Source organism: Lonchura striata, chromosome 2 (assembly GCF_050655825.1).
Source record: "Lonchura striata isolate lonStrDom1 chromosome 2, ASM5065582v1, whole genome shotgun sequence".
NCBI lineage: Eukaryota > Metazoa > Chordata > Aves > Passeriformes > Estrildidae > Lonchura > Lonchura striata.
Window position 1 is genome coordinate 154,028,911 of NC_140704.1, and position 13,904 is coordinate 154,042,814.

Sequence of the window (13,904 nt, forward strand, 5' to 3'; positions counted from 1 at the left end):
ACCAAAAAATGGAATTCCAGATCTACCTCTCTATTTACATCCTTTGAGGTTAGTTTGGAACGAAGCCCTAAAAGAGCCATTTTCCATCAGTCTCCTGCCTTGTAGCACACTGATCTACTTAGAGCAGCATCTTTGCTGCTGCAATACTATCAATTTGCTCAGCTGGGCATCCTGACTCCAATATCTCCAGCAGGAGATTTATGGGGAGTCAGAGAAAGTCCCATATTGCTTCTTGTTGGCAGTGCATTACTGGTGGAAAATAAGGAAGAAAGGGGGAAAAAAGAATTTATTTTTTTTTTCTTCTGTGTGTGCATGCAAAGCAGTCCACAGAAAAATGGATTGGTGAGGACTAACTATAAAGCTCTGTAAGGATTTTCATGCTGTGAGTAATTTTATGGGAGGAGAGTTTTCAGTGCTTCCCAGATTCCCATGAGGGACTTACTGACCAGCAGCCAATATCCACCAGAACAATTTCTTCTATGTAAGGGACAGTGGCTACAGGCTTTCTATCAAAATTTGTAAGGTTAATTACTAAAACTCTACTGTTAGAAAGAAGAATTTTTTAAAAAAAGAGTTAAATTAATTGACCAGTGAGCAGAAAAAATTATTATACAATATAAAAGAGACCAGCAAGTTTATTCCTCATAATACTGAAATTGTTTCTGTGCCTACTTCCTTTAGCTCTTAAATATTTTCACTTCAACTTTGCATTTTTCTCCCCATGACAGTGAAATCTTGTCTCCTAAGAGTCCACATAGGCTTCAAGGGCAAATAATGACATTCATGTGTTGCACTCACTGTAATTGGGTTTAATGTGACCTTGCCTGATTCCCCTTTGGACTCAATTTATGTCACAAAATGCAGCCTGGAGATCAGCACAAAAAAAAAAAAAAAAAAAAAAAAAAAAAAAAAAAAATCAAAAAAAAAAAAATCCAGATCCCCATATCTCCAAGGCAGCATCTTCTGTTTCATCAAGCTCAGATGTAATTATGCAAGGAAACAAGAAAGAAAAAAAAAAACCAAAACCAAAAAAAGAACCACGAACAAAACAAAACAGTCCTTGCCATCCATCACTAGTCAAAGCAATATGTTAAAAATTATTCTTGTCTTAATCTTGATTTCTACATGTAGAAACAATCATTCCAGGCTTCCCTCCGTATCCTCTGGAGCAGACCATCACCCACTGATTTTTTTTAGGCAGGCTAAATTGTACATGGTCTTTCACAGGTTACCAAGGTGGCCTCGGGTGATCCAAGTTTTAAATCCTTATCTCAACTGCCTGTTGGCAAGTGCCATAAATCCAGGCTGTAAAAACCACTTGGTCAGAGATGAGTTGTGTGTTTAAAGCAGTCTTATTTCTAGGTGGAAGGGCAGTGAGAACAGAATTGAAAGTAATACAGGACTTTGGAAAATGGCAGGTAGTGAGTGAGAATAAAACATGAACTCAGGAAAGTTCCTGACATAGAAACCATATGGATGCTGGAAGCAAGAGTGCAACAGAAATCAAGTAAATCTGTTCTTAATTCCATTTCAGGTGCTGAATGTTATGTAGTGGTGAAAATTCTCCTTTAACTCTCTCACTAGCCAGAATCAGGTCCCCACAGTTTGCGTGTGTTCTAGCCCATGATGCACATCATGGGCCAAGTCAGCAGTAACATCTGGGGTATAAAATCTTTGTTGGAAGGTCCAAAACCTTCTGTTTGTCCAGTCTTTGCACTGGGGACAACTCACTCCTACCCTGTGAGTCTGCACAAAAACCAGATGGGATTTTCTGGGATAAACTGGAATTCAGAGTGGCATAAATTCTAATTTAAAATCCTGCTCTGATCTGCCCAGAACCTCTATTTATCTACCCCCCCAAAGCTGCCTTTGCACTAGGACACAGCCCTGAATCAGTGTCATATCCATGACATTCCATGTCATATCCACATATTCCATGGCTTTGACCTTTCCAGAAATTTAACACACTCCCAAACTCACCTGCACCCCACAACTGAGTCTTTAACCAATGCCAAACTTATATGAAGCCAGATGATTTCTGCAATATTTTCACCCAAACTAAGACCCTAAGATAGATGTGAACTGGCCAAAGGTTTTGTTGCTGAGTTCTTGATTTCCAATTCTACACAAACCAGTTTTGGGAGGAGAACTGGTGTCTGCAGCTGTTTTCCCCTGGGTCATTTATAAGGGAAAACTACACTTGTTTGAGAGGAAAGGAAGTCATAACAAGACAAAGGGCTTAACAGCTTTAAAGCACCCACTGCCACTTCTTATTTTCATTATTCCCCCTTCCACAAAACCCATCATTCTCCCCCAACAGCATGTTGAGTGACACATACCCTGGATGAGCCTCTGACAACCTCAGACAGCTGCTTGATGGCTTTGGTGCTCGTCGTGATGGTTTTATTAGTCTCCTGCTGGGTGGCATGCCTGCAGAAGAGAAGAGATGATGGGAATTGCAATTGAAATTAATTGCATAATGAGACACTTGGAGAAATCTATCAAGCTGCAGAGCAATTGAGACAACACAACAACAGCAGCACAAGGAGGCTCAGGAGGGCTACAGGAGTCCTGGGTCTTGACCAGCAATGGAAGCCAGAAAGAAATACTGGGAAGGAGCTGCCCAAAATATTCTTCCTGCTTTCAGCACAAAGACAAGGCCTGTGAACCATTCAAATGGAAGTGATAAGGTGAAAACAAGAGGGGGGACAGGGAACAAGGCCACCACAGCTGATTGGTACTGCAAATTTTCAAAGAAGGGTTTTATAGCAAAAGGAGACAAGGACTGGGGAGTTGCCTGATGGCTTGCCCAGAAAAAATATTTTTCTCAGGAGAGAAGTCTGAAATTGAGCAGGACAAATTTACTTACCCTGGTCATCTACTTAATGACACAGTATCTCCAGGAAAGCGCTGGGGATGTGAAAGGGCAGAGTTGCTTCACCAGCCCTGAAACAAGCAGGAATGGAGCCAAACCAGTCACCCCTCCAGTCACAGGTGTCCCTCCCTTTTACACCCCAAATTCCAGTACCATTATTCCTCGTAAGCACTGTTTGCTAGCCTTGTTCTTTGGGACTATACAAACAAAGGGGAAGAGAAATGAATGCTTCTCAAAGGTATTTCTTAACTCAGTCCAGTAGTTCTCAAGCTTTCTAAGGTCAACAGAGCACTCTCAGCTTCTCAGCTTCTCCGGAGAGCACTTCATATCCTTTCAGTCAGAAAGAAGTGGATTGCCATGAGGTTTTGTTCAAAACCTCAAAAAATACTTGGAAAAGACCTGGAGAAAATCATGTTTTTCTCCCTTAGAGGACATACATGAGCATGAGCTACAGTTGTATAAAAAAGAGTAATTTGACAGTACTTTTTTTTTAGAGTGGTGAGAATTGAAGTGAATGGAGGTTCTTTGATCAAAAATGTCAAAATGTCTATTCATGGTCCCTTGGTCCTGAAGACCCATGGATTGTCTCTCCAGCTCCTTCGTCTTCTCTGTCAGTTCTGATGGCGAGCAGCTCTTTTGAGAGCTAGGTCAACTCTTCCAGCAGCTCCTTTGAAGATCAAGGCCAGTCCCCAGACAGCTTTTATCAAACACAACCTTAACTACAAAAACACCAAGACCTCACTTGTTCAGGTCGTAATTGAAAGTCCAGGAGTTTTTTCCCCACTTCAATGTTTTTGTGCAAACAAAAGCAGCAAAAAGCTAGGAAAACTGTCCAGGATCATGGAATCATAGGATAGCCTGGGATGTAAAGGACCTCCAACATCATCTGTTTCCAACCACCTTCCATGGGCAGGAAAACCTTTCAGTGGACCAAGTTGCTCCAGGCTCCATCCAACCTGGCCTTGGACACTTCCAAGGATGTGGGGCAGTCACAGCTTCTCTGGGAATCCTGTGCCAGGGCCTCACCACCCTCCCAGTAAATAAAATTACACCTGAGCTCATACAAAGTACCTGCAAGCGAAAGCTTAGTACACCATGAAAACAACATTTCTCAGTTGCAGAACAGGAATTCAGATGTGTGTCAAGGGTGGAACACTCACACAGAAGGCATGGACTCTTCTGGCACCATGCAAGAAGGAGAAGTAACCCCACATAAAGACAAAACTAGATCCAATAATGAGATATTACCTCTGTTTATTTAAATTAAGGTACAATTTCTGTATTCATTCCTCAAAATGCACTTCATTTACTGATGATCCCAGGACTCGCCACACCAGCTGAGCAATTACATCACTTTTAATTTGAGATTGAAGAGGTCATATCTATCACAGACAGGTGTTCCTCACTGCCATTGCGAGAGAGGGAGCTGGGAATTGAATCCTGTCACATTGCTAACATTGAGGAGTGCACAGTCAGCCTGATCCCCAATCTCTTAATCAAGTATATCTTGCCACCAAATGCATGAATTCTAGAAGCAGCAGATTCAAATCTCAGATTTCCATACCTAATTCCTCTTAACAGAAAGAAAGATGCTGGAGTTGACATCCATTTTGCAGACCTCATTAAATTATCTGCCCACAGAATAACTCAGGGATTTACATACCACTAATTCCCCATCTCCAAAGTAAAATGGCTTGATAGGCTCTTGCATCTGATCCTTCCCAATCTCTAAAGTTAAATAAAGCCTTCATCATTTGCTTTGTAATGTAAGTTTTATGTTAGCTATCTTACATAATAAATTTGTGCTGGGCACAAACTTTGCTGGAAAAATAAGTGGGAGCAGGAGTACAAAAAAATAAAAGTTCTGTCTTTGACCTCTTAATTCAAAATGAACTTTAACCAACATGCTGGTCCTTGATTTTGTCACTTCCAACTATGTTGTCAGAACAATTAACTTCTTATTCTTCAGTTTCAGAGATGCACTCAGGAATCAGACAGTGGTCATATTTAATTTATATTAAATGCTATTAGGATCCTAATTTTAAGAAAAGACATCTTAAAACACTGCTTCCTGCAGTATTTTATTTTTATTTGTAATGGTAACAAGATATGTTGTTGTTTTTGTTTTTATTTTTATTTGTAGTATTAACAGTATTGCTATTATTATTATCTGTCTTTATATTCTGCTCCCCATGGAAGCGTGGAAGTTAATTAAAGGGGTGTCTCTGATGAATAAAATTTCCTTCTCAAAAGAGTCCTCCACACAACAGCAAGTTAATACTCCATCTGTGGATGTGCCAAGTACCTAAAACACAAATGTAGTAGAAGATTTACCTGTCTACAGCTCTGCTCTGAAAACAAACCCTGGAAGGGTAAACACCAGAGAGGGCATCTCTTAGGAGGGGTAACATCTCTTGCTGAGCATTTCTGCGTGCACAAACACTGCAAAGACAAAGCACTAAATAATCCAGGGGATGCCAAAGTGCTGCCTACGAGTTCCCCGAGTTCCCCGTGGCTGCTGTTTCCTCTGCTGGAGGAGCATGGTCCAGCGAATCCCTGATCCCCAGCTGCTCACAGTTTGTTCTTTGAACGATCATCTCTCTAATTTATTTACCCAGTTTTAAAAGGAGCTCTGCAAAGAGGCAGATGCGGCGGCGGCTGCTCCCCTCATCCGCAGGGACACCAGGAAGGAGCTGAACTTCTGCCTCTGCTGCTTCTCTGAGACACTTGATGAATGGCCAAGTCAGTGAAAAAATAATCAGACCCCAAGCGCAGCAGCAAACACCAGCAAGGGAAGGAGTTCTCTCTGTCTCACCATGCCTGCCAATACTTACAACAATCCCAAAGAGCTTCATTTTCCAGCTCCAGCAGGAAATGGCATTTCCACTTCTAAAACAAGATACAGCTTATTTTATTTTCATCTGCTCCCTAATGGAAAAGCAATAATGTGTTTTTTTGGGTACAGATCAAAGATACCTTTGCTGTAGTGGTTTGAACATCATTAGATTCAAAATCCCCTTTTTTAGCAAAGGACAACTGCACAGCAATGTAGCTTCTTTTTGCACTTAAGAGTGGTCAAGTAGGATTGGCAAGAATTAAGCCAGTTAGGTCAGTGTAACTCAAAACTTGTCTTTTTCACAGCTGCTTTAATATTTACTGCAGGTTTCTTATCCAAAAAGAGGTAAAAATCAGAGTACTTTGAGCAGAGCACCGAGCTGCAGGATCTGTGGCTGAAGCAGAAGTAGGTTGAGCAGCTGCATTTGCATCTGTTCCATTGCTGCTGCAGACACAGATGCAAAAGGGAGCATCAAATATGCAGAGGGAGATTGGCACCACAGGAGATCCCCTTCCTGTCGTACAGATGGATTCTGTGAAGGACTGGTGGTTTTGGGAACTGATAGGATACTGAAAACTACAAATACACATAAATAAAACTTCATGCATTGCCCACAGGTACAGCATGGGATCCTAAGGATCCTATTCCCTTTTCTCCACCTAATAAAGGTGGTTAACCACAGAGAAAATCCAATGGAGATTCTTTGTGGCCTGTGGAAGGGGGCACCTGTAGTGTGAAGTTCTGCTCTAGAATGTGGTCAAAAACCTCAAATAATGCCCTATTTTTCAAGGTGTTAGTGGTGGGCTGAGAAGGGCACCATGTGCTGGGATCTGGTGTTGAATTGTATTAAAACCCATCTGCCACAGCAGCCTCAAACCAACAGTTGGGAGTGAGGCAAAGATTTGGCACATGACTGGTAGCCAGCCCCTGTAAACTATAAAAGTCCAGTCCCATTTTCATAGGGTGGGTTCTTCTAACATATTCCTCTTTGGAGTGTGTGTGGACATTCATCCCTTGGGTAAAGAATGTGCCCCGAGGGCGTCCCTGAATGCTGGATGAAAAAGATTTGCCTTCAGTCATTGGCCTGGGTAAGTTACATCAATCTCTAATAATTTTTTGCTTTGGTAGCTTTAATATGATTTCTTTAATATTGCTTTGATTTAGTGCACTATCCTATCTGATACTGTAATAGTAGTTTTAGCTTTTATGATGTGTAGCAAATAAATCTGATTGAGTTATTTTGTCTAATCATTTATCATAAGAAATAATCCATTTTCATAGACATATATCTGATTTGCTATCATTAAAATCTGAGGGACAAAGTTGTAAAACTTAGGCTGTTGACAAAGTCCAGGGTCCAGCTGCCCCCAGGCTCCTCTCTGAGGAGTTTAGAGAGCAAAGGGATCCTCTCTGCACCTCAGGACTCAATGGGAGCTTCTCTAACAAACTTTGTCTGAAGCTCCCCCTCCAACCTTCAACACAACCCCAAAAATGACGCAGAGAATCCTCACTGGAGAGGTGATCCAGCCTCGTGGCGTATCCTACACAGCCAGGATGATCCTACAGCAGAACCAGTAAATATCCTGAGTTGGGAGGGACCCATGAGGATCATCCCAGTCCAACTCCTGGCCCTGCACAGGACAATCCCAACAATCCCACCCTGACCCTGAGTGAATTGTTCAAATGCTCCTCGAGCTCTGGAAGTCTTGGGGCTGTGACCAGACCTTGGGGAGCCCAGTCAGTGCCCAACAACCTTTTGGGGGAAGAACCTTTTCCTGATATCCGACCTCAGCCTCCCCTGACCCAGCTCCAGCCATTCCCTCAGGTCCTGTCACTGGTCACCAGTGAGATCAGTGTCTGCCTCCCCTCTTCCCATCACTAGGAAGCTGAAACACTCATCTATAGGATGGAAAGTTTTTCTGCCTTAGATCACTGCACTTTACAGAATCACAGAAAGCCTCGAACCTCATTCTCCAGGATGCATGGAAAATCACACTGTGAAAAGGTGACAGAGGAGTCCTGCAAATTTATTCAAATGAAGGGAGAGAGTGCACCAGGGCACAGCCCGTAGGATTTTCTCTCTCTCTCTGGGGTTTTGGAGAGCACAGCCTCCTTTTATCCCAAACTCCTGGCTGCACGTTGCACTTCTCCTTTCCCCATTGCCTCAGGTACCAGGAAGGTGCAGCCTTCCCAAACTGCCTACCCCATATTCCCCCCTGAACCTGGCATTTAACCCCAAAGCTCAGAAACTCAGGCTTGTGCAGACCCACTTGTTCAGGAGTCAGTGTCCGGGGTCTGCAACAATCCTTGAAGCTAACAGAGACATTAAGACCCATTTCAAAGACATTGACACCCATCCTCTCACCTGTGGAATTGTTTAGAAAGGCACTAGCACACATCTTCCCTATCCAGGACTCAAAATGCAGGGGTCATCTCTCACCTCTAAGCATTTATTGCAGATGTAAACAAAGCAGGAAGATGAACTAGGAGGAAAGGTTATTTTTTAGAATCACAGAATCACAGTCTGGTTTAGGTTGAAAACAATCTTAGAGATGAAATCCCATGCCATGGGCAGGGATGCCATCCATTAGATCAGGTTCCTCAGGGCCCCATCCAACCAGGCCTAAGTTGTTGCATTAATTTTCACCAAGGTCTAAAGTATATTTATTGTGTTGTTACAGTCATCAAAGGACGAACAGTTGAATCTAGTTATTCTGGCTCCATACTGACTTTCTCAGTCGTTTCCTCCCCCCCCCCCGCAACTTTTTCTTCTTCAAGACCTAATTGTGCATGTTGAGGAATAGTTTACAACAGGGCAAAATAAGAGCTCTAATTCTGATCTGTCAGCAAACCCCTTTGCATAGGTGTAAATCATCCAGCAGAGTAAAAGTCAGGAGAAATACGGACTGCTACTTCCAGGTTTCAAGCCACACAATATTCTAAAATAAAAGCATCATGGATTTCCAATTTACCTGTCACTTGAAAGTATTAGGAGACGTGGCACTATTTTTCTTACAGGAGCTTAGGGGATGGTCTGTGGCTGTGTGGGAAAAGAAGGGGAGGTATTTCAAACCCACCTGACATGGGTGAAATACCATCTCTAGAGAGGAACATGGTTTGCAGTTTTGCTGTTCAGTGGTTCTGCATTAAAAGCAGGAATTTCTGTCAGCAGCCCTCACAAATTTCATCACAGAAGTGCAAACCTTAGCAAAATTTTTCATGGCTTTTTCAATACCTATTTTTAAATACCTTTTCTATCATGGCTTCTTAAAATTAAATAATCATAAATAAAGAAGCAGTTATTACTGAAATAAGGAGAATGCTTGCTCCCCTGCAGGATTTGACCAGCTGCAGGCAGCTGGTTACTCATTTACCACTACCAGCTATTCAGATTTGTGTTTTTCAACAAAATTATCTGTAGAACAGTTTATGAGATTCCCCCCTTAACCCTGCATCACCTACAGATGAGTTCATCACCGCCTCAGACTCCATCTGTCAAGTCATTGCTGACAGCTCTCAAAACAGGGCCCCATGGGGAGCAGTTCAACAATGTCACTGCCATTAGTCACCTCTCACGTTGTTTTTCTTTCTCCCACCCATACTATTCCCAAGGAAGTTTTAATTTTAAAAGTTCCATTTTCTTTCCTAATGGGAGAGCCCCCTGAATCCTTTGTAACCACCCTGATAGCACTTGAGATATATTACACCTCACTCTCCCTCATTATGCAGTAAGCCTCTTAGCTTATGAGAGGCAGAAATTAATTTAATTTGTCATAATTTCATTTTGATGAACCCTGATGCCTACTGATCATGATAGGTATATTTTTTTTCCCCTCCAGGTGCTGATAAACTACTTATTTCTCTTTACCTATTCTTACAACTTGTGCTGAAGGAAACCATCTTCCTGCACCATATTTCTGCAAAAAAGCAAACAGATCCCTCCCTTCCCAGCCCAAGGACTTCAGCTGCCCTCTGGATAATTAGTGTCTATAAAGATAAATATATATAAAATATGTTATGTTGGCAAGAAATATTCTTATAAGGTTTTAAGCATGAGATCCAGAGTCAGGGGATTGCCTCACATATGTTGAAACCACCACTGACAAGAGGGAGGAGGACTTCATTTGCAAATGAACAAATGTAGCTCCCCGGAATTGGGTCGCTCCCCAAGGTGATCCAAGGAACTCCCAAGTGATGATCAACTCGATAAATATCTAAGATTGAGAGCGCTGGAGCCATTGGAAAGATACATCTCAATGCCAAGTTCCAGTAACTCAGTCATGGACATACATTGATCTCCAGTTTTGTTCAACTCAAAGTGGAGAAAAGAAACTCCATGAATATGTGGGACTCTGAAAGGAAGAAAAGCCTGATTGCCAAGAACTCTGCCTCAGTCAGAATAAACTGTATAAAAACTGCTTGAACAGGAGGGTCAGTGTGAACACAGGTGACTCTGTGCTGTAGAGGTCGGACCTGTGTCTCACCCAGTGCCGATCCCGGGCTCAGCACTGTCCTTTTGATTGTGGCTATCTTAGATTGAATCTCAGTCATGAAATAAAAATCTATTTTATTAATTATTAATTCAACTTGATCATTTTTACCTATAACACGACGTACAGAGCTGTTATCACGCCTTCCTTCCAGTGATTTGCTGCCGTGCTACAACACTGCAGCTCCTCGCTGAAGCTTGGATTGGAGCTTTTCCAGGTTTTTCAGGGTTGGGACATGATGATCTTTAGGATTGATTCCAATCCAAGGCATTCTATGATTTGATGATTCAAATTCTGTGCAGGGAAAGGTCAGGGTTGCTGCTTTTAGGGCTCTGTAGAAGGAACTAGGTCAACTTGAAGGGGAGAACTAAAGACTTTCTGAGGCCTGCTTATAGTCCAGAAATACAAAGAAAAAATTATAAACTGTAAAAGAGTTTTAGAAACTGCTGGAAGGTGTCCCTGCCCACGGCAGGGGGCTTGGAGCTTTGTGATCTTTATGGTCCCTTCCAACCCAAACCATTCAATGATTCTGTGATGAAAAAGATCCCCTGCCCTGGAATGGCAGAGATGTGAATGTTGTCTTAGTTTCACCCTCAAATCTGTTTGTGTGTGGACTCCAATAAATGCAAATTCTCTCTTAACAGCATGCCCATTGCAGAACACGGGCCAGAAGCGACAGACTCAAAATCCAAAAGATAACAAATCCCAAGGACTTCATTAAGATAAAAATGATGACTGATGTATCTGCCTGAACAAGTTTACTCATAATTTATGCTCCTGTAGATTAGCTTGTGTGTTTTAGCATAGAACCACAAATATTGCTTTGAGGGTGCACAAATGTGCCAGAAGGTGCCCTGCACACACACAAAGACTCATATGTAGGAAAGACAAATGGACAGGAGATAAATGGCACTGCAGATTAATGTAGTCTATTATGCTTCCCACACTCCCTCTCTTGGTTTTAGCATTTAACATGCATTCAGTACTCGACTGGCACTGTGAAAAGCAAAGATGAAGGGTTCTTTACTGATGTGAATGAATGATTGCTTCAGCTCTCCTTGAGAAATTACAATGGAACCATCGCTAATAAAAGAGCCAGTACTTGGCGGATGAAAAGTTTTGGTGAATAGAGATGTAGATGTTTTTAGGCTTTGTTTCAATTTTAAAAGTTGCTTTTGCTGGTTCATGTGTTTTTTTGCCACCAAATTTTTTCAGTGGCGAGAGCACGCAGAGCAACCATCTGCAAAAAAGGGAACAAATCACATCAATTTCTGAGATGTAGGCATTTTCATCCCAGAAAATACATGTTTCAATTGAAAAAAAAAACACCACAAAAATTCAACATTGCTTAAACTCAGGCAATTTTAATTGAAAAATGAATCTATTTCACTCAAATGACTGCAATGAGTTTTGTTATTTTGTGAAGTGAGCAAGAAATCAAAGGCAAACAAACAGCCTGAGACACTTTTCAGCTGGCTGTGGTTATTTGTGTATTTCTAGTTAGGGGCATTAAAGCACAAATGCTCCTGTGTGTATGCTTAAATTAAGTGATGTGCCCAAACCGGGTTCCTCCATCAGGATTTAAGTGAGAAGGAAAAGGCATTAGCAGCAATTGTGCCCCTGGAATTGTCAGTGTGGAGCAAACAGGCTGTCTCATACAGCCATGAAAAATGTCCACCCTTGGACTAGCAGGAAATCTAAAGAGAAAGGCAATGACCAAGCAATTCTTTTGCAGTCCAAAGAGCAAAGCCAGGTGGTTTATCATCTCCAAGAAAGCCAGCTTTAAGAACCAGCAGACAAATATCCAGAGCCCTGCAGCAGTGCAGAGACACGGTGGCTTCGTGCACAGCCCTGGCAGGAATCAGGTGCTGTGGCATTCAGGAGGAAGCAGCTCAGCAAGGGAAACACATTTGTTACCCTGATCCCCATTTTCATCCCAGATTATAGATGAAGGAAATGTCACTATAAAATTCACAGACCAAACTGGAGGAAGGTTTGATTCACACTGGTTTTCTTGATGGAGTATATGAAGACAATGTTTCAAAACAACAGCACTGGGGACACCAGGTTTGTTAGAAATGCAATTTTTAGGCATTATAAAAAGACTTCATAAACCTCCACACTGATGTTAATAAATAGTACACTGTAAATATAAATTATTTAAGCTGTCTGTGCAATGCAAATGGATTGGTATGCAAAACAGGTGTTGAAGATTATGCAAACTCCACTAACAGCGGCACAACATGTAAAGAAATCAAATATTTAGCCAACTCCTGCTCTATTTGATTTGTTTTGGTACCATCACTGGCAGAGGCAATGGCACAGCTTTTGGCTTCCAAGATAGATATTTATGGATCCTGCAAGTTGGGTTTCTCTTGGCATCTGTTTCTTCTCCATCTGGAAACTCCATTCGGGTGGGACAAGACGATTTTGGGTTTCTTCACCCGGGATTTAAATGCAACTTCACAAGCAAGTCTTGCTTTAAATATGGCTCATACATAGAGTCCATATCCTTCTAAACAGAAAAGCATCTTTTGGACCTCTCATTACACAGACAGACTTCTTTCTGTCCCCAAAAAAATCAGTCTTACTATGCTTTATTTATGTCCCACATTTTACCTCCCTGGTCCCAATCCTCTCTCTCATATGTCCTACAGAGAAGGAAATAACTTTTCCCTCCATACCATTTCCACACCCCCAATAATGTGAACTTCACCAAAACCAAACACCATCCACAAGTTCTCTAATTTCTAAAACAAAAACAAACAAAACAAACCCAACACAAACAATTTCACGCCCAGAGTTTGCTTCTATATTATTTTTATATCAATCTCCTTAAACTCCAGTGCTCAATTCCAAATTTCCGTCTAAATCTCCTCAGCCTGATGAGGAGTTGAGGCACATCTGGAGTGCTGTGCCCAGTTCTGTGCTCCTCAGTATGGGAGAGACATGGAGCTCCTGGAATGGGGCCAGTGAAGGGTGATGAGGATGATTTGGGGACTAGAGCATCTCTGATAAGAAAATGCTGAAGGATTTGGGGCTGTTCAGCCTCTAGAAAAGACAACTGAGAGGAAACCTCATCCCTCTGTCAGTGTCTGCAGAGAGGGCTCAGAGCATGGACCAGGCTCTGCTTGGTTCCCAGCAGTGGGACAAGAGGAATGGGCAGGAACTGATGCCCAGGAAGTTCCACCAGAACATGAGGAAGAATTTTCTGAGCACTGGAACAGATCATCCAGAGAAGGTGTGGAGTCTCCCTCCCTGGAGATATTCCAGAGCCATCTGGACACAATCCTCTGTCCTGTGCTCTGGGATGGCCCTGCTGGAGCAAGAAGGTGGCACCAGATGACCCCTGCACTGTGGTGCTTTCCAGCCTCGTTCATTCTGGGATTCTGCATTCCCAAAACATTTTCCCAGCCACACACCCAAGCTAGGACAGGACCTCCTGCCCCATGACACCGCCACACGTTTATAGAGCACAGCCACTGCCACCCCTCACCTGTCCAGCTCCAACAACTGAGGAAAGAAACCAGGACTTCTCACTCTGCTCAAACCATTTCCTCACCCACCTAAAATTCACCCCACATTTATACCCACCACCATGTCCTGAGCCAGACCCGAAGCTCTCAGCCTGGCTGGTGCAAAAATATTGGGACCAGAATGGGAAGCTGCAAACTGCTGCTGCTTCAGACAGAAAAGAAATTGC

General features: G+C 42.4%; 1 protein-coding gene across 9 annotated transcripts in view; it reads right to left on the reverse strand.

Moving 5' to 3' along the window:
- Positions 1-13,904, reverse strand: part of TSNARE1 (t-SNARE domain containing 1) — a 460,205-nt gene that overhangs the window by 253,260 nt on the left and 193,041 nt on the right. For all 9 annotated transcript variants that reach the window (XR_014953137.1, XM_085572620.1, XM_085572617.1 and 6 more), the window contains one exon: positions 2,340-2,430. Coding sequence is in view for 8 of the 9 variants with exons in the window: in XM_085572620.1 (XP_085428746.1) it covers positions 2,340-2,430 (91 nt within the window). In the remaining variant the exon portion in view is untranslated. The remainder of the gene's footprint in view (positions 1-2,339; positions 2,431-13,904) is intronic.